The sequence below is a fragment of the Lolium rigidum genome, chromosome 3 (assembly GCF_022539505.1).
Source record: "Lolium rigidum isolate FL_2022 chromosome 3, APGP_CSIRO_Lrig_0.1, whole genome shotgun sequence".
Classification (NCBI taxonomy): domain Eukaryota; kingdom Viridiplantae; phylum Streptophyta; class Magnoliopsida; order Poales; family Poaceae; genus Lolium; species Lolium rigidum.
In genome coordinates this window covers 210321722-210348691 of record NC_061510.1, presented here as the reverse complement: position 1 = coordinate 210348691, position 26970 = coordinate 210321722, and the positions used below count along the sequence as shown (strand labels likewise).

Below are 26970 nucleotides of genomic sequence, written 5' to 3'. Positions count from 1 at the left end.
CGAAAACACATGCACCATGAATGGTTTGTTCCCTGAGTAAAGAAAATGTATCGAGTGAACAAATGTTATAGCATGCTTAGGGAGAAATGTGATCAAGTTCCAATAAATAATGAACCCACAAATTGGCTCCCTTCAGTAAAAATTGATATACGAGGTGAAACTTTTTATGCTAGTTGTCATATTATGTTTGAATTTTGCCTTATGCCTAGAGATATTTACGAGTCTTTAAATCTTTGGGGACTTTCTGAGGGAGGAGAAGAAATATCTCTTACCAATAATGCTGTTATATTAACCATTGGAATTGCTGAAGGAGTGCATATAATTTTTTTTAGGAAGGATGGTATCTACTGATTATATTGTCATTGAATGTGTAGGAAAAGAACAAATCACTCTTGGGCGATCACTTCTAAAAATCCTGGGAGCAAGGATTGATTTTGGGGAAGGTATCATGATCTTCACCACCCCATAAGGTGGTTCTCATCGTTTCCATATGTAAAAGCTTAAGAATAAGAGAGGTATGCGCAAGGCTTCCGCCATTTATAATGTTGATGCTTCTTCACTTGATAATACTTGATGCTCGCATTTTTACTGCGCCTAGCTGAAAGGCGTTAAAGGAAAGCGCTTATGGGAGACAACCCATGTTTTATTTACAGTAATTTTAATTTTTGTTGAGTCTTGGAAGTTATTACTACTGTAATGGCCACTCCTTATCATTTGTATTTCATGTTTGTGACAAGAATAACCTCTAATCGAAAGAAAAGAATGTTTGGGGAAGTTGTTGTCCTGAAAACAGATTCTGTGTTGTTATCATAAAAATTCGTAAAAATAGCCAGAGCGTAATTTTGAGTTGTCATTTTTTATGCATATGCCCCAGGTTATTATCTAATTTTCGTTAGTTTACCACTTTTCTAAATAAGCAATAGAGGATTTTCTAAAATTTCGATCTTTACCTGCTTTTTTGTTTTGACAGATTTCTGCAGTATTTGTATTTGCCTCTTAAATCTCTTTCTTTTTTAGTTCTATTAATCAAAGAGCTTTTTAAAAAGTTGCTACAGTATCTAATGATTTAATAGATGTTTCATATATGTCAGTACTGAACACAAGTGGATTTGTTTATTTTGATTCTACTAATGCTGCTAATGAAGAATTATGCAAAGTTTTTGTATGAAAGAAGTTTTCAAGTGTAGGGAGAGAAGAATGATGTGATAGGATGAAGAATGGATAAAAGCTCAAGCTTGGGAATGCCCCTGCACCCAAAGATATATTCAAGAGGTACAACCGTCAAAGCTGAGGATGCCCAAGGCATCCCATCTTCATCAACAAAGCAATAGGTCATCTCTTTATACGCTATATTTTTATTGCTTCATACGCTATGTGCTATTGTTGGAGCGTCTTTATTTATTTTTGTTTTTTTTGTTTTCTGTAGCATATGTTGGATCCCTGCACATTTGTTTTGGAGAAAGACCCGCTCCTTTTTAATTGCATAGAACGCTCTAGTTTTCGCTATTATTGTTCTACGAGTGTTCTAGTTTTCTGGTACCGCGTTTAGCTCTTGTTCTTTCACTTGAATTTTGTTCAGAGCACATTAGTAATCTTTATTTGTGTATGATTAGCTCTCTGGTCCATATTGTATTTCATCTCTGAGAGTTATTTCAAATAAGTTGATTGGTGTTGGATACGAGTAAAATATTTCATAACTATAGTGATGCAAATGGAAGCTTGTCTAGACTTTGGCATGTTATGTTGAATGTTATTTTTGTCATATTCTTAGTATTTATTGTTTTAGAATGACTTTCTTTAAATGGATGAGAGTGCATAATGTGTCATTAAAAGAATTATGTGTTATTTCTATCATAAAAGCATCGTATTGTGGTATTCTCCTTTGATGTTTTATTGGGTTGAATTGGCGCATGCTTATACCATGTTATGACTATAACCAGTCAACTAAAGCCTCTATGATCATTTAGTTTTTGATTTGAAATATCACTTTATGCTTTCATTGATAGTGTTTTGTCGCTATGCATAATTATGGCCATTATTGCTCTCTTAGTTGGTCGCTTCCATTCTTTTGCTAGCCTTCACCTGTACCGAGTATGAGCTCTACTCGTGCATCCAACCACCAAAAACCAAAGTTGCCAATTGTGTCCACCATATCTACCTATTCAAGCTTGAAAGGTGAATGCAATTTGTGTAGCAAGACCAAGACATGTAAAAAACTGAAATAAGATGACAGGGTAACGACACCATCACATATTCACATGCGTTTGTTCAACAACAAAAAAATCACATGCGACATCTCTCACCGAAACATACGAGCAAGAGCAACCGAATAGGGTCCAGATCATCATATACACCGAACAAACAAGAATTATCTCGTTTCTCGTCCATGATCAGCATCCAATTAAGGTTCAACGCCATATTTCCACATTACCAGCCAAACCGGGTACCACCAAGTGGTATGTAATAAGCTTCCTAAGAAAAGGTGGGATCTAAACTCTTTTCTCCTCAGATGTTGGTCCCACGCCACTGGAGCTAAGAGGTTGGGGAGCATGTCTTTGTGCAGAAACACAATCTCTTTGGAATCCTGCTTCATGTAATAGCAATTTACTGATCATTGGAACACAGGGTTCAGGGAGAAACAAAAAAAAAGTAAAACTGTAATTGGTGGGGTGCAAACAGGGCATATCAAATCAAAGCATGCCTAATTGCTTATCTTTCGAGTTTGGAAACAGAAGGATTATTCAAGCTTCGACTGTCCTTGCTATGGCCACATGAGCATTATAAACAGAAGCTAACAATTTTTCTGCAACTCCCGATCTCAGAGTTATGGCAACATACCTGTCTATTTGATGATGATCTTGATGATCTCGAAAAAGTAAACACAATGTTGTATCTCATAGTCTCCGTAACCATGTAGCAAATCTTCCCAGGAATTAAACTGCATGGCAATTGGAAGGTATTCAGATCACCATCCAACAAGGCAACAACTACAGCAGCCCAAAAATCTCAGAGCCTGTTTGCAACGCAGGAATTACACAAGATTTTTTGAGGAATCTGGAATGAGCTCTGCCTTTTCTATTAGAAGAGGGTGGAACAGTTACAAAATTCCAGGTAGTTCTTAAGAATCATGAAAAATCGCACAGTCCGATCTAGGCCTTAGATCAACTAATAGAACAGTCTAGGATGAAAAGGCAAACTTGCTACACTGATTAAGAGGGCAAGTTACCTCCGTAACCACAGCATCGTTATGTACGAATACGAGCCACTTATTCTGGTACTCTCGAACAATACCGAGAAGCTTCCCTTCATGATAAAAGATCTGTAATAGGATTTAAACATAATATGGATCAGTGTACGCTTAGTGTTATGATGATCCTATAAGCATGCAAGAAACTCATGAATGACGAACAGTGCATGGCAAGAGAAGAAATGCTTACATTTCCTGCAGCTAATACATGCCATTGTATGAAACCATTTCATGAAAGATACAAAAACCAGGAACTGTGACTATCCGAGGTTGCAAGTTCTGACAAGATTACCTAGTCACGCAGTACTTCTCCAATGACCATTCAATTACGTTCAGTTCTGTTATTTCCTTTACTGCCCATACATATACTTGATTACCGCACAAATTCTTGTCTTGCAATCATCCACAATGTAATTACATATGAATTACAGGTGCATCTTAAGTGTCACATGCAAACCATTTGACAGTTCGCAGCCCACTAAGATTTTATAACTTGACAAAAAAAACGCAGCCAGAAAACTTCCCAAAATATATTGTAATATGAGACCAACTCAGGCAACGGTAGCTTTAAGAACCTTGAACCACCTCCTGTAACATTGCTATAAACGATCTCAGAAAATACCTCGATTCAGACTCCAGAGCAACTCCAGCTTTCTTAATACAATACCTTTCTCATATACATTGTTTTATTCCAGCATGTATTGAGGGATTTAACATACGTGGGTGCACCTTAAAGGAACGTAGCATCCCAACACCAGTCAAAACAATAACACAACGAACTGGTAAATTTGTTGTGAAACACTCAGCGCAATTTGTATCAACCAATAATACAGACTACCTCATTGTTCACCTTCATCAGAAAACCTTAACATCATCATTTAAGGACAAACATTAAATAGTCAGTTCCATCTGCAATTTAATTTGGTAGAAGCAAAGGTTCTTTGTACATACCATTGAGACAAATGTACATTTCATTGTGTCAGGACTTATATTTGGATCATCAAGGAAGAAGAAGTAATCAGGGTCCAATGCCAGGCTCTTTATCACTTCGCGGAGGGTGCGCTGGTTTTCCCTCTCAGCCATTGCACAGTGCGTGACTGCAACATAATAAGCAACAGAAAACAAATTACCTTTATGACGTGAACTAGTGGCAAGTGATTTTTTTTTTGCTGCAGCAGCCTTTTGAGTAGTTTAAGTATGGAGGGAAAATTAGATTTACCCAAGAACTGTGAAGTGACCAGAGAGTTTAAAATTGCAATGTATTGTTCCTGGGGAACATATTTACCTGAGAACTCTGGCGTGCTAACAGAAAGAGGATCAACTTGCCTGCATTTGTCATCTGCAATTGACTTGCCCTGCACAGGACAAATAAAAACTCGACATTTACTAGTTGCCGGAAAGCTACATCCACCTATACAATGTTGACTACACAATAAATCTACAGCATATGCTACACACCTTTACTATTTGAAGTGGCTCTGCATTGGGTTTATCGCCACATGTAGTAGAATTTTTAATGTCAAACCCTTCACAGATTATTTCTTTATTGCACAGCACCATTGCTGGATTGGCTGGCTGTTTCGACGTCTCAGAATCCTTAGGATAGTGTACTTCCAGAAAAACTTCTGGCATTAGCAATGCGTTAAGAATGGTGGTTACAATGTAAGAAGATGTATTTACTTTAACCTGCAAAGGAATGAAAAGTCAGCACCAGTTTTACACTTCTCCAGACATGTTCAGATAGATTTAGATGTCAGTAGTTTCAGATGGATCAGTTGACATTTCACACATAAGTCAAAGGAGCAGATAATGTTATATGGAAAAGAAAAATATCTGACAGAGATTACAAACAAAAGGACATGTCAGTTGTGTTCATTATAGTGCATATGCAGACATGCCTAGTATATCAATGTGCATACAGAGAAACAAACATGATTAATTCTGGTACATGGAAATTCAAACTGGAGACTTTCGTTTAAATGTTAGGAACTTTTTTTTCTTTAGTGAAAATATATGACATCCATATTTTACTTGGAAACATTCTCACTAAGTAAGGAATGAAAAAGGGTAAATAAACCAAGGAAAATAAGGGGCGTGCAAGTATATACGAGGTATTGTAACCATACATTTTGAAATACAGTTCTGTCATTTAAAACTTGGCATACTGTGTCCCTGATAGAAATCAGTGAATAAGTTCTGTGGTGATCATCTTTCTGCCAGCCAGAGAAGATAGTGTATAACATTTGACTAATGCAGGGGCCTTGATGGCTCGGCAGGGTGCACACAGGTCGTCTCTTTAGAAATTCATCTCTGAAACCCCTCCAATTCCATAATATCTGCACATATTTATACAATATTAGAAGAAAGTGTGCGTCAAAGCACATAGCCATGCGCCAACTTTCAGCTACCTGAATGATGAAATTCAAGACAAAGATGTCAGTATCTTTGCCAAGAACTTCGATACTCTTTCGATAAAGGGAAATGCTTGTTTCCTGAGAACATTGGCTAGAAGACCCTGGATAAGATTGCAAGATCAGAACAAATAACATTTTTCTGCATTACTAAACAGATTTGAAAGATGACAGCACTGAGAAGTTTGAGTTTGTTTAGCACTGACCAGTTATCACCTGACTTGCCTATACATACTTACTTGATTAAGTTACAATCGATTGTAACATAGTCATCCAGTTATTGTGGGATCTCCTTTGCACCACAGAACCCCATAAATGTAGAAACTGCTTCTTAGTTTTATTCCATTTGCTAGTTATTACAATCAACTAATGTTAATTCAGTACAGAGTTATCTAAGTAAATGACCGGCGAGTAAAAAGGATGTTCAAAGCCAGTTCTAGAGAGAACTTCCTCCTAAGAATCTAAGATAACCTGTACAGCATGGTCCTCTCGGTAATGCAGAACTTCTGCCCAGGCTAGGCCTTATTCATGGGTGGCCTGACCAATACGGTTTTCTGAGGTGTGAGTCAAATTTCAGATCAATTACCCAAAAAAGAAATAAAATAATAAGCCAACACATTGCAAAAAATGTAAAATGCTGAACTTTTTGGTTTTGGGCTGATACAGGCTCGGGCCTAGCCTTTCGAAAGGTTTTCCAGGTCCTGAAATCCAGACCGAGGAATGAGTTGGTCTAGTACGACACGCAGCTGAATTTATGCAAGAAGATTTGTTAATACATAGTACCATCAAAAACCTGGGATAACCAGAATTTAGGCATCTAGTGCCTAACTTTCTATGGATAGGAGTGGAAGAGTAATTTAACGAGTTCAATGATACATTTCAATATCTGCAAATATTGATGGAATGTCAACTACATAGTGCTCCTGCTAGAAATTCTTACAAACCCAGAAATGGAGCTCCACCAAGAGAGATGCATTAGTATAACTTACGAAAACTTATGATCCTTCCTTTTGCTTGCTGCACAGAGTATGACATATTGAATATGAACTGCATAGTGCTACTAGAAATTCTTGATAACCCAGAAAGGGAGCTCCATCTATGAGCCATGCATTGGTATAACTTATAGAAATATACTTACGATCCTACTTATTCTTGCTATATGGAGTACAAAATTCCTTTGGCTGTTTAAATTACAGGTGAATACCTAAAAGGTTTGAGGCACTATTCTCAGTTGCAATGCTGGGCACATTCAGGCCTGCTGCACCACTTTGAACATCTGCAATGCCAGAATTTGGAATCTCCAATCTTCCCACATTATCTTCAGCATGAACCTCACTAAAACAATAATTAAATTTGTGAGTTGTACGTAGGATAAATCCTATAAAACTAAATATGATAAAGGAAGAAAAGGTGCATATTTGAAATAATATAATACTATATACAGAGAAAGGAAATCATTTCAAGTAGCCAGAGTAAGAAAACTTCAAAAATGGCCAGTTATGCAGCTGATAAACTTTGCACCTTTTGTGATCAAATAGTTAGTACCACTCTGTTTATTTCTTCGTAGCCAGAAATCAATATGATCAAGTGCAAAAATAACCCAAGGCTTTCTAGAATCGCATAAGATGAAGAAACTTATTGCAAGTGTTCGAATAAAGTTCACCGAAAATGAATATTGAAAATGTGAAAAAAAAGAAGCTCTGCTTGATTTGCTGAAAGTCAATTACTCCCTCCGGTCCGTAATAGTGTTGGGATTTAATACAAAGAACTTTGTATTAAATACCAACACTTGCTATGGATTGGAGGGAGTAATAAATTTTATTGAACTAATTGCCTACAATTATTATTTCAATAATTATTTTTCTCGTTTATCATTGGGTTTTTATAATAAATAAAAATTGATAGCACAAGAGGACCATGAAAAAAGTTGGGTGTGCGGGAATCATGCAGAGTTTATTCAAGTGTTTTACATTTATGCATATCAATTCGCAATATACAGGTACCATTTTATCTGAAGAGTACTCAAATAAATATTTAGAACCACATGGTAGCTATCTTGACAAATCAATCTGAAATCAAAACTTCATATGGAACAAAATTTCTAGAATATATTGATGCATTGACCGTTTGGCAGAACATGCATTAAATAATAATGCATATTCAACCGTCTATAACATCAGGACATAATCTTGATTTACTGTAAGGCTAATGCTATTAAAAAAGAAATTGACAATAACTCCAATACTGCATATCTTGCTTTGCGTGAGAAAATTATGTATTTTGTTTGTTAGTCTATCTTATAATAACGAACTAAACTTTTGTCCTAGTTAATGTTTTTCCGTATGTCCGTTCTGCTTACTGTAAATTCACCTCCCTAAGAAATTGGCAATAACTCCAATACTGCATACTGGCATGTACAGAGGATACTACATGTCTATCTGCTACTCTCGAAAATTAATCCTCGGTTAAAAATTAGCTTTGGCATTTTTAATGGAATTTAGATCATACACATAAGTATACCATACGATATAAAACTTTAATTATCTAATATTTTATAATTAAATAATTGTGGTCTGCTTTTATCTTTTCAACGTTGCAAACACAGAAAGTTCTGTTCAACTGTAGAAAACCTTCCATTATGTTATGTAGTAGAATCAAGAACAAAAACAATTTGTTTCAGAAAGAAACGCGGGTGACTACCACAGGTAGTAAAATAAGCTTACTAGTACATAAAATGTGAAAGTAAATGCAGGATAAAAAGAGAAGTAGGTTTTGACATACCGCACATCAACAACATTAGGAAATATCACATCAATATCAGCATTGGAAATCTTACTGGCAGCTTTGTCTTCACTCAAGGATTGTAATAACTTAGTCTGCGGAGATGGTTACAGGCTTATATGTCAGTGCACAGTAGGAGAAAACAAACATATACCTAGGCATAGTTTATGAACAAGCAGCTGCAGTTGTAAACGCACCCATATGAAGGGTCTTGCCAATTTCTTGATGAGAATGCGATAATCCAAAAAAGAGTTCCTGACAAAAGCATCCCACAGGTGTTGGATTTCAGAACGAGCCGTATCAAACTGCAATATACAAACAAGTTGAAGGTTAGCCTGATAAATTAAGATGATAGTCAGCAAGAATGCGCAAGGCTGAACCTACTAAGTCGAAACAAGTAGATGCAAGAGCGAAAATTTCTAGACCTCAGCGCTTAATTTGTCTGCAGGCAAGCTCTTCAACTTGAGCTCGATATCTTCCAGGATCTCCTTTCCTCGTTGGCATATCTCGTCTTGTACTCCAGCAATTGACAGTTCTTGAGTGGGAACAGACAAGCATGCAAATACATAATCCTTGTTATTGAAACGGAAGAAGTGGTGGCCCTCTGAATCTTGGTAGATGGTTATGTCATCCAAAACATCATCCTCAATGAAATATTCAGGGAGCACTGAACCAAACACTGAGCGAAGCTTGCGGAGGTGCTTGCTGTTGATGTGTTCCAGGAGAGAATCTGTATTTAGTAACTTGTTGCCAGCACAAAAGGGGCAAATCCAAAACCTCCATGATCTGTTTTGGTTGACAAAGGTGAGTGCATCAGATATGGTTTGTGCCACAGCCCATTGGTAGCTTCCAAAGTTTTGATGATAGTAGTCTTGCAGTTGAAGGAGTCCCAGTGATAGGAAGCCGGCCTGCCTGTCGGCTGTCATTGAGCACCGGAAAGCATCGGCCACCGAAAAGAGCTTGTTGACCAAGCGTCCGAGCTCCTCGTCTACAGACAGTAGCCTAAGCTCAAGCGTGTCTCCTTGGACGGAACGAGGAGGGACGTCCTCCAGCCTGGGGTCAACAGGGTCCGGCATGTCGAATGCCCGTACGCACTCAAAGTGCGCATCCGCATACAGACCCAGGACGAAACAGAGCTTGGCGTGGAACATGGCGAAGACGAGCGAGTTACCGAAGCTGCTCGCAATTGCCTGTTTCATGTCTGCGCGGATACGATCGAGAAAGCCTCGCCTGTCCATGTCCGGGTTGAAGGAGGCGCACGCGCTGAAGCTGCATGTGTGCGAACAGTAACTGCGCGCGCGACGAGGAGGGGTAGCTCTTGGCGAGTTCTTTGGCCTTGGTGAGCGCCTCGCGCGACCCGTCATGGCCGCCGGTGTCGAGCTTGAGCACCTCGCTGACGCGGGCGGGCAATCTGGAGCGATCAATCTCCCCGAGGGTCTGGCGAGCCAGATTCCTGCAGTTCAGCACCCTCTGGTCCCTGGTGGTGTTGGCTGCACGGTAGGCGTAGGCGACGTTGTTTTTCGCCGGGTCGACGGGGTCGGCGATCCCGACGGCTTCACGTGCCACCTTCTCCGCCTCGTCGACCTCGCCGGACCTGAAGAGCACATTCGCGAGGAAGTTGGCGATGGAGATGCAGTTGGGGACCAGCTCCCTGGCCTTGATGAGGTAGCCGCGCGCCGTGCGGTAGTGTCGCGCCGAAGCGTCGTCGTCGCCCGCGCGGTAGGCGCGATTGGCGGCGGCGTCGTGGACGTTGGCCGCGAGGTGGAGCACGGGAGCGGATTCCTCGTGCCTGGCCGCGAGATCGTCGACGCGCGCGATCGCCTCCTCGTGGCGGCCGTCGAACTCGAGCTTCAGCGCCGCCTCCGCCTCCGCGCGCAGCTTCGCCTCCGCCTTCCTGTGATCGCTCTTCTTGCCCATCGCGGCGCTTTTTACGGCCGGAACGCAGCGGCGGCGCGGCTCGGAGGACGCAGCGGCGGCGCGGCGCAGAGGACGAAGCGGCGGCGGGTGCACGCGAGGTGTTTGCGATTATGCACGCAAGCAGGGTTGGTTTGATTTGGTGCGGCGGAGGTGGCCGGGCGGAGGCGAAGAGTATATACTAGCGCGGGCGCGTAGAGATTTTGGAAGGCGATGGTGCTGCGGGCGGAGATGGATGATTCGGGCGGGGCGGTTGCCGTGCGCAGCGCAACAAACTCTGAAACGACCAAGATTACAATCAAGCCCAGAGCTGATCGATCTTGGTGGGACCCGTTTGTTAGTTCCTAAAATGACGGAAGCAGCAAGAACAACTTTATCAAAAAAAATTAGATGTATCTTTTGGATTTTGATAAAGTTAAGATACTTTTGGTGGGCCGGAAGAAGTATTTCTTTTCCCCTCAAATGGTTGCACTGTTTGTCGTTCGGGGACACTCAAAGTTTTAACCGTCGAATCACTCTACGGAATCACTCTACGGACGGCATTTGGTAGGCTGGATATTTTTTAGGCTTCACTACTCAATGGGTGGGTTTATAGCATGTTGTAAATAATTTTTAGACCACTTTTAGCATTTTGATTGGTGACGAGGTTGCATCATCGGAACCAAAAAGCTTCCGGTGATTAGTTTTATGCATCCTATCCCAAATGGTGGCCGCGAGAACTAGACACGAGCGGCAAGATAACTAATGGATTTTCCAAACGAAGGTGGTACCGCATGTTGCCGATGATGTTGAGAACCGTGTTCACGTTGTTGGGATCTCCGCCATCGACAGCCAGCTGTACGCGATGTGGATCACCAGGTTCTCCTCCGGTAGGGTCACCTGCATGTCCATTGTAACATCCCATGTTTTAGGTCAAGTGGGGGTAGATTTAGAAGGGTTGTGCATCTGCATGACTGCATCTCAAGACGGGAAAAATCACGCTTTAATATTAAAACCGAGTGGGATCCAGGTCTCTCCCTTGCTGTGAATTAGGGTTTATCCATGGCGATAGTGCGATAGATTTTAACATGACCTCCCTGATACTTATGGTCTCGAGGGAAGACATTTGAATTGTATTCAAATACAAATTATTGGAATTGAAATTTGAATTTTGAACAAGGAATAATTAAATTTAAATAATTACTTTTAAACTAGAAGTCAAACAATAATTGAATTAATTACAACATTAAAAAATTAGAGAAATTGCAATTTTATTCATATACACACATAATACATTGTCTTTACATAATACATTATCTTTACGATATTTATATATATTTACAACAATAAAAGATAAAGGAGAAATTACAATTTATAAAACAGAAAATATAAAACTAAATCTAAAGCCCTAGCTACATCGTTTCTTCTCTATTATCTTCATTATCTTCTATCTCTTCCTCTTGGACAACCTGCAACATATAAAAAAAAACAAGCAAAACAAGTGAAATTGCCAAATGGCATTCCAAAATTAAGTGCAAATGGAGATAACCATCCCAAGGGGAGTCACATGGCACATGTCAAGCAGGCCTAGCAATTTAAACAGCTTACACATTGAACTTGGACAGCATACCAAGCCATCCATCGACCAACACCTCAAGCAGATCAACATCAGAAACCCAGAGCATCACCATTTCATCTTAGAACCAGTAGATCATCAAGTTCATCCAGCAGACATTCCCAAACACTCAATAACACCAAGATGATCACATAGTAGCAGAGCAACAAGGACCAGAATCTAGGAGGAGCAATCATAGCTCAAGGAAGTAAAGATTATCAAGATCATCATCAACAAACCAAGCTAAAACCTAGAAGCTCGAGAAAGGTATAATATAAACAATGGAGATGATCTATTCCCAAAAGTATCTGATGATCCAACCCAATTAACATATTAGACAGAAGTTTTCGTAGTGTTTTGACATCATTTGGTCATGGACCAGATTAAGCTGGCAATCTAAATAGCAAGCAGATAATAAAGCACCCAACCAGTAAATATTGCCGTGCATCCTTGATAAACGTATCAGCACAGCAGAAACCAAACTAGACTAGCACGAGATTATCCAAAAGCTAAATAAGAACACCTAGCTTAACTAGCCATAAAACCATCAGCTCAATTCAGCGAATAAAAACATCATGACTGAATCCATTTAAGTTGTCTACATGCTTTGCCTAACAGTATATCGGTAGTGGCAATCAAGGAATGATCACCTACTCCAAGACCATCCAAATATACCCAGTCACACTTAAATCATGCTTTTATTCAAATGACGAGCAACAAACATTAGTGTGAATTACTACTGAATTTCACTCAATTCATATGCACGGGGACATTAGTAAAGAAAATATGCAAACAAGTGAAGCACCACTGCCATAGTTCATGCTAAGGCCTTACAACCCAACAATACCATCATTAGGAACCATTGAGTTGAGTAAATCAACTCAACTAAACCCAAGCCAAACGCAGGCAACAGTTCAATTAATTGAATTTAGTAGAATCCACCAAGGAATTCAATTCCTCCATGAACCAATAGTAACAAGAGGCTAACACTGTGTTTGGATGAGTAAATTGAGGCTGAAACTGGGGAATTGGAATTCGGAAATGCTTCACACACGACAACTTCCGTCCGATGTGTGTACGATACCACCTAGTGCTAGTTATTTCCCCTTTCCTCCCCAGTGGCTAAGTTCAGCCCAAACTGTATTGCTGAGCGTCTTCTTATGGTTCCAAAATCCCGATCTGAAGCAATTTAACTTGTTCTTGGCGAGATTGGGATATATTAGTCCGGCATGGACGAATAGCAAAATTTAGCGCCACAATGAGAAACTCATACTATGTGCTAAGAATCTCATAGTAACTATGTCCGATCTGAACCAATAGTAACAAGAGGCTAGGATATTTAGAAGCAGCGTAGCACTTAGATCAGTTAAGCAAGAGTAGCTTAAACCAACAGAAAACATCAAGGAATACAAGTTCCTGGATCAACTAGGCATAACCGGAGACTAACCGTAAGTGTAATAAATCCACTAACAAGGCTTAGAAACCTAGCAGAGCCACGATCAAGCATGTATAGCTAGAGGGGGCGGAGCCAATAGTCACTAGGGTAGCAAGAGGACAAGTACAAGGAGAGAATGAGAAGGAGAAAGAGCGGCACCTAGAGCAGCAGAGGACGACGACCACACGGCGCCACAGCTTAGGCACGACGGAACGGCCTGCACCAAGCCCCGACCAAGCCATTGGCCGAGGCATGGCACCGCCACCAACAAGGTATCCAGGAACGCATTCGCACACTCGTCGACGCAAAGGATCACCACCATCACCCAAACCATAGCCAGGAAGGCGATGCGCACGCGTAGGCTAGGACGAGCGCGTTAAATCGACGTGGAGCATTCAAAGACGAGCGCGTTAAATCGACGTGGAGCATTCAAAGAAGTGGAGTGAGGTGCGCCGGACGAGACCCATGGCGGCGGCCAAGGTGGCTGGAGTTCACCGGAGGACGTCGGCGAAGGCGCAGGCAACGCGGGAGTCGCGAAGAGCAAAGGGGAGAAATTATGATTAGAAGTCGTTTGGTTGCCACAGAATTACCTGTCATTTCATTTAGAAAATCTAGCAAAATGATGCCATGTGTAAACACGATTCTGAGCTGAGATCTATCATTCGCGTTTCTCTATGGAAGCCATTTACAAATTCAATATTGAATTCTGCTGTCGTTTGCAATTCATGTGGCAACCAAACAAGTGTTCATTTCTGGAATTAGAATGTAAATGAAATGAATACATGTATTCATTTCAAAATGCTACAAATGAAAGGAAAGCCTGGCTTCCAAACAACTTCTTAGGGTTTAGAGGAGATGCGACCGGCGGGTCGAAACCTACCGGGTCGGTCGGACCAAACCTATTGGGTTGGTCTGACAGTGGACTCAGGGTATTTTGGGCTTTTCCAAATTCTTAAAAGCTAAATAAATCCTAAAGACCCCAAATATAAGCCCAAAAAATAAATAAAAATCGTATAATTGTAAAATGAATTATTATGTATTAGAAATAATCTTTAAGTTATTTTTCTGAATGTTATTTAAACAATAAAATTCCTTAATTTAAAATAACTTTCATTAAAGAATATTATTTAATATTAAAAGAAGATATAAGAAATTAAAAACCTTTTAAAATAACAAATATATTAAAATTCCATTTTCTTGGAAAAGAATTTAAAATAAAGTTGGAAAATGCATTAAAAATCCTTATTAATTAAAAAAATTGATGAATTCTAGAAAACACTAAAAGTCAATTTCAATTTGTTTTATAATTCATTCAAATAATTAACCATTATTCTTAAATGAATTTAACTTATCATATCAACTCAAATTCAAATTCCTAAACAACAATCATAGCATAAGGGAGTAATACCACACAATCCACTAAAGCATGAATCATTTGGATCTTGGATCTTTAACCATTGCTCTCACCAGACAATGATGTTATTTTTCAGAACCCGAGGTCCCGGGTCAGTTTAAAACATTCAACTATAGTACCTTACAACATCCATGCAAATTCATCGCTTGCTCATGTCACTTGATTACTTTTATCAAATTACTTGGAGAGTAGTATATGTATTATTCCTGCATTTAAAAGCAAATTATTACTTTTACTAATATAAATATGACTATGTGGTAGGCAATAGAACCATGGTTTGATTGATGGTGGAGGTTCCATTGTAACTCGATTTATATCCATATAGGATTAACAATAAATATCGTCTAGTGACTAGGCGCAGATGGTCATACATACATACACTCACCTATATGAACGCACGCACGCACACTCTATCACTATGAAGAATATTTCGTCTTTTAATGAGACACCAAAATGTCAAATCTGGAATTTAAACTCTGATGAGATAGGGATGCTACTACCTTCCTAACCATCCACCCACAGAATTCTCGTGATTCTTACACCATAAAAACTGTAAAAACTAGGTTAACCATAAGATTTAGAATGGAACGGAGAAGTTTGCTGCACATTTTTTCCTTCACGTATATCAAAAGATGTGTTGTACCGCTCTTCACGATGCCGATGGCGACAGCGAGGGAGTCCTGGATAGCCGTGCCGTCGATTGTGGGTTTGACCTTTGACGGCGAGGAGCTGTTGCACTGGCGTGCCGAGGCGCGCTGCCACCCATACACCCCGAAAGGGTTCAGCAACCTGGCATGGGTTCAGCACTTCAGCAACCTGGCATGGCATGACCCCGACACTACTGCTCGATGTGTTGTGCCGTCAATTAGGAAGATTTGTGTTAACTTCGACGGATTTTTCATTAGAAAAACAGCGTCAGGTGTAAGCAGCTAGCCGATTAGGACCAATTTTTCACTGCCGGACGAGTTTCTCGACTACCTCATCCCAATCTTCAACCAGGTGTATTACACACATTTGCACCAGGTATTTGCACGATCAGATTTTATTGCCTCAAGAAACGTCTGATTTAGACATCTCCAACGGCTCCGGCTATATATGTATGCAATCAAACAACTAAAAGCTGGATCTACCGGATGCAACCAGAACACACCGCAAGAGTCTTCCTATGTTGCCGCTAAAAATCATCATACAAAAAATGAAATGAAAAGGGAAAATAATAATTCCACAACTATAGTACTCCTTCCGTCCCATGAAGATGTCCCCAAGATGTCTTGACATCTTCATGGGATGGAGGGAGTAGGAAATATCTATAAAAAAATTGCATATATATCCAATGCAGAATCTGGTGTTTGCTTATTTCCTTTCTATAGAAAATGGCCACGGCAGATTCAAAATGTCAGTACTTTGGGGCCATCGAAGAACTCCAATATCTACAGATTCTACAAGCACATGACTGACACGCATTACAAAATGGGATCCAACTTGGTCCCCTCTTAAGATACAACCCTCAAGTCAAATCCATTAAATAACAATCATAGCCAAAACTGACATCTATAGCGTTGGTTTAGTTTCCTCCGCTCATCCAAAAGTTACATTGAACAAAACTGGGTGCAGATTGTTTGGCAGCGAACAGCTAAAATCAGTAGCGGCACACTGCTTCAAAAACTGCCTGAACAAACCCTATGTTGCACAACTCTTTTGGATCCAAAACTATGATGCCAATTTTAAGGGGAGAGGATGACCATTGTCAATTAAATGAAGAGGCTCCCCCGCAAAAAAAAATTAAATGAAGAGGCTACAACAGATGGCTCACTACATGTCATCATGAAATGGAGCACAATAACCCTTTGTTGGGAATTTCATGATTGTGCCATCCCCACATTTAAGCAAGCTTGTGATTACGGTCAGCCATCCTACTCTTCACCTGAATATATTGACAACGGAGAGAACATGTCAGTTCCAATCCAAACAATGGGGTCACTACATAATTTAATCTTAAGATATATACATTACATAGTTTATGTTTGGCCCGCTAGTTTCTTTAGATAATATGTTTAGACCAACAAATTTTCAATTCACCAATGGTGTAGGTAAAAATTCAAAATTTACATAATTACATTGCATGTCTTCGGATATAAAATTTTTTTTTCTAAACCCAAAAAAAGCCTACCACCCTAAACCAAAATATAACGTCCATACCATTAGAGGCGAGTAATATACATGGGGCTATCTACTTTGGTCACTAAGGGTCATAAGATTTTTCTAGAGAGCTTTTCTACTATGGTAAACATGTCATCTAACTGGAAGAATCTACCAAAAAACCACGAGAATCTACCATAGAAGAACACAAGAACATAAATAAGAAACTTCAGCCAGAACACGTTATGCATAGGCATGCTAGAGCTGGACCAATTGTGATTCTAATTTCTAACTACACTCTCCACTAGTACCATGCTCTAACAAGAGGTTCATCGATTGATGATATAGGCGAGGGGTGTGCAAGTCTGGGTTGACCCCAACAAGTACAAACCGGTGATGCACACATATACGTCTGGAGCTCATCCATTTAGTGGGAGATGTGCACAGGACTTCTCCAAAACCGCTTGGATAGATCATTCTAAACCTTACTTCAACATACCTACCGTAGGCTGGTCAGTCATAATAACTCTAAAAATAGCTGAGGTACTCACAGATAGCAGGATCTCTTGGTTTTTAGGACTTGCATAGGAAATTTGGTGAATTGTAATCCATAGCCTAACTCATATCGGCTCATTTGCATTAGTTTTCACAGAAAAACTTTCATCGACTCGTACCTCTTGGGAAAATCTTATTGCATTCCCGTGGGAAAGTGGGAAAAGGAGTTTTGGGAATCAGTAGTCAAATATTATCACACACAATTGAACACTTTAGCCTACCCCAACTTGCTTGGGAAAAAGGCTTTGATGTTGTTGTTGTAGACACACAATTGAACACTTCCTGGCCTCATTTCTATTTTTCATAGACTTGTGCCAAACAGGGAAAAGGAGTTTTGGGAATCACTAGTAAAATTATATGAAATGCACTAATTTATAGGGTCGAAATTTTACCATATTTACAAACTTCAGCTGCTTTAAAACCTCATCTGTATCCAATTCCTGCATAAAAAAATAATATTTCAGGAAATTAAAAGGCATCATTTAGAAACATTTGTCTACTATGTAGTCTACAGCATTACAGGACACAAAATAGGCTAACCAAACCAAAGATTTGGGGTACTAGTAGATGATCAGATACCAGCAGGAATTCCTGAGCTATCTGCTATACATTTTATAACTCCGGTGCTACTCATTTAGTTCTTCAAACTCATTGTATATTCAAAGCACTAGATTATTGGCGAAATTTGGAAACTATTACAGAGAGTCCACCCTTTACTAATTCCAGCTAAATGCAGAGATTTTTTTTCCAAGAACAGAAAATAAGGATACTTAATCCAAACAGTGTTTAGATCTATTAACAGAGGTAAATACAGAGAGTGCTTAATTTATGCATAAATACTTCAATTTGTTTAGCAATAAGAAAATATATGTTGGGCTGTAAATGTTGTTCAACAATGGCAGGCATGAAAATAGTGGAACCATGGTAATCTGCTTAAATATTAGCACCAAAACTCGGTTCTAAACTTAAGGCTGCAGCCTGTTTTGCTCTAGGTTACTGAGGAGAAAAGGCACTGTATAGTGTGTTTAAGAACAAGGCAGATGCTAGAGCATCCTTGAAAAAATAGTGTACCTTCTAACAATATACTGATATACCGTTACACAAAATACAACGGAACTACAGAAGTACAATTTTCTGTGTGGAAGTAATTTGCATGAATTAAATAATAATTGCAAATATTACAAACCTAAAACACTATATACACTTAAAAACTAAGAGCTCAAAGTTGTTTTTCTAAAGATACTTTCAATCATTCAACTACCCATTATATGCTACTACCTTCATTCCTGATTATAAGACGTTTATGCCACAATACAGTTTTATGCTTTCTTGGAACCCATGCATATAAAATAAGTACATCTCTAACTCTGGATATATACAGTACATTAAGAAATCGAGAAGGAATTACCTGTGGAACAGCACAATCAGCATGGGCTGGATCCCAAGGAAGACAGCAAGAACAATCCCATTTATCTGTCTGAACAACATATAAGGGAGCCCTATAGGAGAATCCCATGGAAAGAAATCTGTATGAGATACCTCCAAAGATACATAAGATATGAACAAGGGACAGAGAAACTTGTTGGAATTTGTGTCGGATTTGTATACAGGGTTACAGTTGGACTTAGCATTAGCAGAGGGTTAGGTGTTAGAGTCTGTAACTCAGGCCAAATATATAAAGGTACCACGCGGTAACAAAAATAGACTAGATGGAACACGCAGGTTCAGACTTTAGACACAATATCACAAGACGGGCGGTCTGCGCAACCATGCGAGAAGCGGATAGACCAACCATGGCGGGTCATCGGAACCTCTGTGAGTTTCTTCATCGACTCATTGTGCGTGTACTATGCCATACAGCAGGGAGGAGCACCTGAGCAAGGGCTCCCGGAGATGTAGGCTTCTGCCGAAATATGACGAGTCATCAAACATTGTCTCACAACCACCAATTTTCTGCAACATTCTCAGAATATCCAACGCCTATTTCTATCAAATCTTATGTAGGCTATAAGACGGTTTCCAAATCTCGTGTTTAAATGTCACTCTCTGTGCTGCATCAGGCCAAAATCAAGCAAGTGGCACTAGTTCATAGTTCAGACAAGCTCCTATACCTAGCCCAGTGGGGACCAAAGCCAACCACCTTGAAATAGGATGGAAAAGATAGTTGTAGCTTCCACACTCAAAAAACTGCTTAGGGACCTTGTACAGAAAAGGAACCATAACTAGACTAACAACATGTAGTGACTCAGACAAGAGAGGCTGACGTAGGAATTTAAAATTTTAATATTTTCACTAATTGAGTTGTAAAATTAAAGTTCTTATAAATACCTACTGAAATAAAACTGAAAGTTATAATAGTGAAAGTTGTTTACCTTCTCCACTTGCCACAGATTACTGGCTTGTTAGAATCTCTTGTGCTCAAGATCTCACGGCATTGTATCCAATTACCAGTTGAACTTGAAGATCTGATGTGGTTATTCATTGAACACCACTATGCAAGCAAGAAACTAGCTTAAGAAACTTCATGCAGGAAGTACTAGTAACTCAAAAGCAGTAAAGCACAAATCTTACATTCAATTTCTTGACTTCAGCAGGATAAAATTCAGAGGGCGCTTCAAAATAACCATCGCTACTACATGAAACGAAGGAGAATAAACATGAGAATAGTATTAAGAATGTAAGCAAAACTAAGTCGGGGATACTCATACAACAAGATAACACATTATGAGTTCTCAGCAAAATTTATTCACTGAACTACACCAACACTAAAAACATTGAACAGAGTAGATACTAGTTCAGAACTAGGGTAGACGGTACCATATGTTTGGCAGCACAAAGCCATCTGATCGCACTATATTCCTAACCAACCTGTCATGACTGCAGGCAACTTTGCTCTCAAACCCTTTAGTTTCTTTTTTGGATTTTTAAAATTTGCTCTGTTCCCTGATCGTATAGATCTTCCATTCTATGAAAATCTTAATTTCTAAATTACTCAACAGATAACAATCAAGCATAAGCATTGCATGTAACTATTCTGCAATCATCAGACTTTGCAAAAAAAAAACTCATATCCAATGGTAAGTGAAGTAGCAGCTTAGTACCATTACCACTCGACTAGAATATATGAAAATAAGTACTTGGGCACATGCACGATTTAAAGGTTAATTAATATCTAAGAAGATGATTCGGCTATGAATTTGATTCAAGGATTATAAAGAGCATATCTTACAAAGATTATGATGAGTGCACAAAATATGATAGTCACTTATATTTTCAGGTACTTAAATTTATTCTACCAAAATTTACATGTTACCATTCCTAACTAATGTGAATGTTAGAACTACTAGCAACTATGGCAGCACACCTGAAAGTGGGGCCAGACCATTCTGGCACTTCTGCTTGGAGATCTCTATCAATTCGAACCCCAGAAACATATGGTTCAGCATCTTTGAACATGTACTCTATATGACTCATGCCATGAGGCCTTTGCTCCATATTCCCGGAAGACTTCACCTTTCCCTCTGACAGTTTACCATAAAGACTCTTAGGTTTCTTCCTGAAGCATGGGGGGCAATACCATTCACCAACTGGTACCTCCTTAATACAAGGGATGCAACAAGACAAATGGAATGCTGCTTCACAGGAATCACATATAAGCATCTTTAGTGGATCATCCAAGCTCCCACAAGTATTGCATGCCAGCAAACAGTTGGCATTACAATCAGCCGATTCCTCTGAAGTGATTCTAGTTCGTGACTCGGTGAGAAGCCCATCTTTTCTCAATATGGCAATGCATAGATCCCTTGCTGATGTGATCTCTGTTATCAGTTCTATAGGGCTCATATATGATGAGGAACATTCAGCAGCAGCATTTTTGTCTAGCATCACGGAAGATGGCAGCATACTTGACACTGAACATGTCTTGTTCACACCAGAATTTGGCTCCAAAGAAACTCCAGCAGGCTCTTCAATCTCAAGGACAGGGTCTATCTTACCTGCTGTCACAATTGAGAATGTTGGATCTGAGGGATTAGGGCGCAGTAAGGAAGAGTGATCTTCAGCGGTAGTGCAACTTTTAGTTGCCATTTCTTTAACTTCTTCATCTGCTACAAGGGCATTTGAATCTTTATCCATCTTTCTCCTTTTATAAACATTGCCATCCTTATTTTCTGCAGATAGTGCACATTGTGTTAACAGCCGGTAAACAAACATAACTTGTAGACGAAGAGGGTGCCTGTGTTAAGTGTAAACCTCACTCACCACTTTCATGCAAAGATTCTTCTCTGTAACTATTTGAAGGGCACTCGCTCCATTTTGGAGTCATCTGTTACCAAATATAACCAGACGCCACATATAATCAGATGACAAAGACATCTACACTGGAATTAAGAAGATTCATACTTAAGTACTCATATATAAGAAGTCATGAGATTATACCGGTCTATTGCAAGGATGCTTAATAAGCTGACCCTCAAACTTAATGTAGTAACCCCATCCTCCAATTCCAGCAAATAAGTTCCTTCTTTTACGAGGCAGTGAATAAGTTCCTGGATATAAATAATTCAAATAAGAACTGGTGAGGTCACAACTCATTGAGTGAGGTCCAGAAAGCAGAACCACAACATATAAGATCGAACTTTACTAGCAAAGGTGTGAAACATGCAGACAAGTAACAAGTACAATATACCAAACGGCTTTTTAATGATTCTTGCAATGACACCTTTTCTGAAAGTCTGAAGAAACACAATGATGTTTGTATTCACGGGCTTTAGTAACTTTGCCAAAAATTCAGAAAGATTGTATAGCACAAGCTACACATTATCACAAGCAAATCAAGGAGCCGATGAATACAGGGACCTATGCCAGCAACAAAGTCCAATCAATGAAGATTACTTTGAGCGTCCCCATCAAATCATGCAATTTGGATACATTACATAGTAGGGTAGATGCGGATTACTGCCATCCCAAATCCCTCCTCCCAATTAAAATCCACACAAGCATTATAGTATTACATATTAATGACTTGACCAACTACTATTACTGGTTCTAGGATGATAAGTAATTATTGTGGGTTAACACGTACAACCTTGGTACAGACACCACTAAACACCAGACAATAGATTGGCAGCGTCGGCAAGCGAGGCTCCGGAAGTCGGGCTAAGGTGGGGGCTTTTACACAGGAGTGCAAAGTCAACCAATTGAGTTCAAAATACTACGTTTTGTGCCATCCTGATGTAATTTAGACCGATTTCACGGTTCAATTATAGTCATGCACATCTAGGGTAATGGCATGAAGTGATGAACGTAAACCAGCCACCCACGCACGAAGCAGATATAAATTAAACCCTATAATTCACCCCACCCCCATCCCCCCAATTCTTATCTATGCTTCTACCTCCAATCATCTAACTCCGATTCAGAATACTGCGGTTGGCACTTAAGAGAGAAGTGGCAGTAGATCCATAAGTGAGGTAGAAGCATGGTGCGAATAGCCTAGCACAACATGATTATTTGAAAAAATCACAACAAGAAATAAACCCAGAATTAAAAACAAAATATATGGGTAAAGTAGATCTCAGATCTCACATTGTCAATGAAGCATTTATTGTGTAGCGGAAACCTACCTCATACCCAGTAGGGCACTAAAACCAACAAAGGTGTCAACAGATCATTAAAAATTATTGGAGGAAAAACAACAGCTGCAATGGGTTTGACATATTTGATAGCATCTAAGCATTGGAAAATCAAAACAATAATAAACTTGAGATAACATTTATGATTGTGCTTTTTTGGGTCCACAATTTCTTGAGCTAAATGTTTCATCAATATTAAAACATATCCAATTGGTTTTGATGTAAAACTTGAAAGAATCAATAGTCCAAGATAACGACATGGTATATTGTTCACTTATCTTCTATTAGACAAATATAATTAAGATGCCGCAAGTGAATGCATGCCATGTACTCAATTGAAATAATCAGGACCAAGTAAACAAGTCGCCTGCCCATACACAGTTATGTGTAACCTCTAAGCTATTTAATTTTAATTTCCTAAGTATATTCTGTAATTTCTTATTCAGATTCTCTGGGAAGACACTGCTACTATGAAATTATCAACAATCCCAGATGGGTATTATTCCCTTTATTAGGCCACTTCATCCTCCATTGCATTTTTTACCATGAATTGCATTTTCTCGAATTTAATCTCCTATAACAAAATCCAAAATTGCTATGATGCTAAACTTCTCGTAATAATGAATAAAAATACCATATTAGATGTAACCCTTAAATTTGTATTGAGTTTCATATCCATAGGAATGGCTATTTTTACGTTGGCTCGCCAAGCCTATCACAACCCTCCTCTATTCCAAAGAGTATGGAAAATAGTAGGGGGGAGGGGGGGGGTCGTTTCCTGTTTACTTTTTCTCCTCGTTTGGTTTCCTTATTGTTTCTGTTGGGTTTCATATCTAGCCTACCCCAACTTGCTTGGGAAAAAGGCTTATATGTTATTGCAGATGTAACCCATAAATTATTGCCGAAAGAGCCTTAGACTTCAAAAGGGACAAGAGTGGATGCTACCACCTCTGAAAAATTACTGGTGAGGCATATTACAAGTGCATATGTCCAGTGGCGGATCCACCATCCCTGTTGCCCGGCGGGCTTGCCGGCAGCACGACGCCTTATAACACGTGACCTTTATAGCTTTTTGGCAAAAAATTATCATGGTAGGCATGTTTTCCCAGGCTTCTAGAAACTTCTGGGTCCGCCGATGCATATGTCGAACCCCTGTCCTCCATTCCACCGCCTGCTACCGGTAGCTGCCACTTACCCTACCTCGTCCCACCCGCCCAAAGCAACATTTGATCGGAATTTTCATTTTCGCTGCCTACCGTCCCTCCATCTACATAGGATAACGTCATGAACCTGCCACCAGTTAGAGGACGGCATCGGCGTTCTAACAACCAGCGGCAAAAAGAAAGTCCAGCGATGTGCTATAACTTATGAACACATAAATCGTGAACTCTCTTGCCGCAAAACCATCTACCTCTGCAGCGCCGCAACATTCCTCTTCTCCCCTAATTTCTAAGAATGAAGAACAACAGTTTAACTACCATGAGATGGCTCATAGCTGCTAGGCCTCAACAATCCATACCACTACTAAACTAACTAATCGAGATATAAAGGGAAAATTCTTGGTTTCTTTGCTTGTAAAAAAATTAAAGGTTCCCATAAAGCCAGAAAATCCATCAAAGCAAGTTAGGGTTCCTTACCAGCGAAAGAAACGAACCCCAAGTATTGATTGATCTCCGCTCCACGCCAGTCCAATACCAGTAGAGCCGCAGAAGTGATCAGGATAACCACGACGAGGGCGAGCAGAGAGTTCCTTCGATGCGGAAGGAGGCTGGAGGCGCGTGCACGGGCGAAAAGGGCGATGGCGTGAGCTAGGCTTCCGCGCCAGGAAGGAGGGGAAAGATACCAGGCGTCGGAGGAGGGTGGTTTCGGCAGAGGGCGATGTCGGCGGCAGAGAGACCAGTGCGTTGGCGGAGGAGGGCGGGGATGAACGGCGGGCTACGCCGCGGCGGCGGGCGGAGGATGCGGGGGGGTGCTTTTTCAGCAGTTCGAACAGGCCTGCGCTCTTGTTGGGTTTGGGTCCGACTCGAATGTGCCTAAGAAAAGGGGAAATAGGTTTTGTATATTACCACTAAAAGATCCCAAGTTTACAAAAAGAAAATAAAATAATACCACTTAAATCTTATTTAGGTTGACATACAAAAATATACTACTAAACCCTAAGCCCTACACAAAACTTCTGATTTGGCGCGCTCTTACGTGGAGTCGCGCCGGATCTAATGAGTATTTTCGTACTGTGTGTATTGAGGCGGGGGAATCTTTGAGAATTATTAGACATGTGTGTTAGGCTAATATGCCCTTAAGGATGGTTTCTTGTGTGAGATCAGGTAATTTCTGATGTTAAGATGAAAAGGTGAAGAAGCAGGCTACGCTTGTCCTCTGTTGTTAGAGTAATGGTCTTAGCGGAGGCCCTGCATTATTTTGGGATGAAACTACAAGTTATTGTATTAGAAAATAATATGTGCTTCATTGATATCTTAATTAATGATGTTGTGAAAGGTCACAATTGGAGAGCAACTTTTATGTATGGGGAACCAAAAGTTGAAAATGGACAAATCATGTGGGGTTGGTTGACGAGTGAGGGCTCAATTCTTAGTCTCATGGCTAGTTTGTGGCGTTTTTAACTAAACCATGAGGCGGCATGAACACGCCACTTAGGGAAAGTTAGATGGCAGTTTTCAGTGCTATCCTTATCTTATGTGAGTTGATTGATTTGGGGTTCCATCCACATATGATAACAGAAGAAGCGACAATAAAAATGTACATGTTTGGCTACATAGAGCATGTGTTGATCAAGATTGGAGAGACGTGTATCCTCGAGCAATGATCAGACAGCTCACGTCTTCCAAATTGGACTGATATCCTATTGTGGTTCATTGTCGTGTGAGTATGGTGATAAAACAAGGAACGGTAGACCTTGTTATGAGATTATGTGGGAAATGAATCATTCCCTCCAAAAATGGATGAGCAAGCTTGGGATGGCCATTGTTCCGGTGGTGATTTAGGTTACACAAAACAACCAGAGGTGGAGCAAGGAAAAATTTGGACATTTTACGCATGTGATCTAGAAAGATCAAGAGCCGAGCTAGAGGAACTCCAAGCAACTAATGATGGTAGAACTATGATACAAGAGAAGATCGACATGATCGATTACATAGGTACGCCTAGCAGGCATACCGAATAAAGTGCCCTGGTTAAATAAAGAGGACATGAAGCCCACGGACCCGAAACTTTGGAGGCCCAGAAGCCCAGAGATCTTCGGATAAGGAAAGTAGAGTTGTAGTAGGAATCTTGTACCCACATAGGAAAGGCCCAATACGCCTCGGATAGTTTGTAACTTGTACGACACGAAAAGTCTCGGCTCCACCTCCTATATAAAGGGGAGCCGAGGGAGAAATGAGGGATCGAAATCTTTGCCACCAGAACCACCGTAATCTTGAGTCAAGCATCTTTGTCGGCTGAACCTTCGAGATCTACTTGCCCTCTACTTCTTACGAAACCCTAAGTCTACAATATGTAGCAATTGACAAATTAATCCCTCGTCAATCGATGAACTTCTCCATGGAGAAGAGATAGTGTGGCTTTAGAAATCAAGAATAAGCTAGCTAAAACTAGGGGACTGTAATACTAGTTTTTTCACCGTAAAGTTGTGGAGAGCCCGCAAAAAATATGATTAGTTGGCTACGGAAGGAAGACGGATTGTGGATTCGGATCTCAACTGAGATGGAGCACATGGCTACATATTCGAAGAGATATTCCTAAAGGACCCAACCACTGCTCTGCACGATGCACTTGATGTAATTCTATAAAACGTTAATATGGATATGAATGAAAAGTTATGTGAAGAGTT

At 40.0% G+C, this 26970-nt stretch overlaps 1 protein-coding gene across 4 annotated transcripts; it reads right to left on the bottom strand.

Moving 5' to 3' along the window:
• Positions 1-16121: 16121 nt before the first annotated feature.
• LOC124702951 lies at positions 16122-25000 on the bottom strand. 4 transcript variants are annotated; one of them, XR_007002841.1, is made up of 9 exons: positions 21928-22032; positions 21751-21814; positions 20855-21659; positions 20062-20122; positions 19863-19981; positions 18899-18989; positions 17883-17930; positions 16594-16720; positions 16122-16562 (listed from the first exon to the last, which is right to left on the bottom strand). XR_007002841.1 is itself a non-coding variant. In XM_047235134.1 (9 exons), exons 3-9 carry the CDS (start codon positions 21812-21814, stop codon positions 16679-16681), a joined length of 1230 nt encoding a protein of 409 aa, XP_047091090.1. In that variant the 5' UTR covers positions 21928-22037; positions 24761-25000; the 3' UTR covers positions 16122-16678. The 4 variants fall into 4 exon arrangements, 3 of the variants coding, with proteins under 3 accessions (XP_047091090.1, XP_047091088.1, XP_047091089.1); XM_047235134.1 differs by adding an exon at positions 24761-25000 and having other exon boundaries at positions 16122-16720; positions 21928-22037; XM_047235132.1 differs by having other exon boundaries at positions 16122-16720; positions 20062-20119.
• Between the last annotated feature and the right edge of the window lie 1970 nt (positions 25001-26970).

What these genes read in the sequence shown, in the direction of transcription:
- LOC124702951 (XM_047235134.1), bottom strand. Translation starts at nt 21,814, where the DNA reads ATGACTCCAAAATGGAGCGAGTGCCCTTCAAATAGTTACAGAGAAGAA. An exon ending in AGAATCTTTGCATGAAAGTG is followed by an intron (nt 21,660 to 21,750) that starts GTGAGTGAGGTT and finishes CACTATCTGCAG; the next exon opens with AAAATAAGGATGGCAATGTT. An exon ending in CTGATTGTGCTGTTCCACAG is followed by an intron (nt 17,931 to 18,898) that starts GTAATTCCTTCT and finishes TTTTTTATGCAG; the next exon opens with GAATTGGATACAGATGAGGT.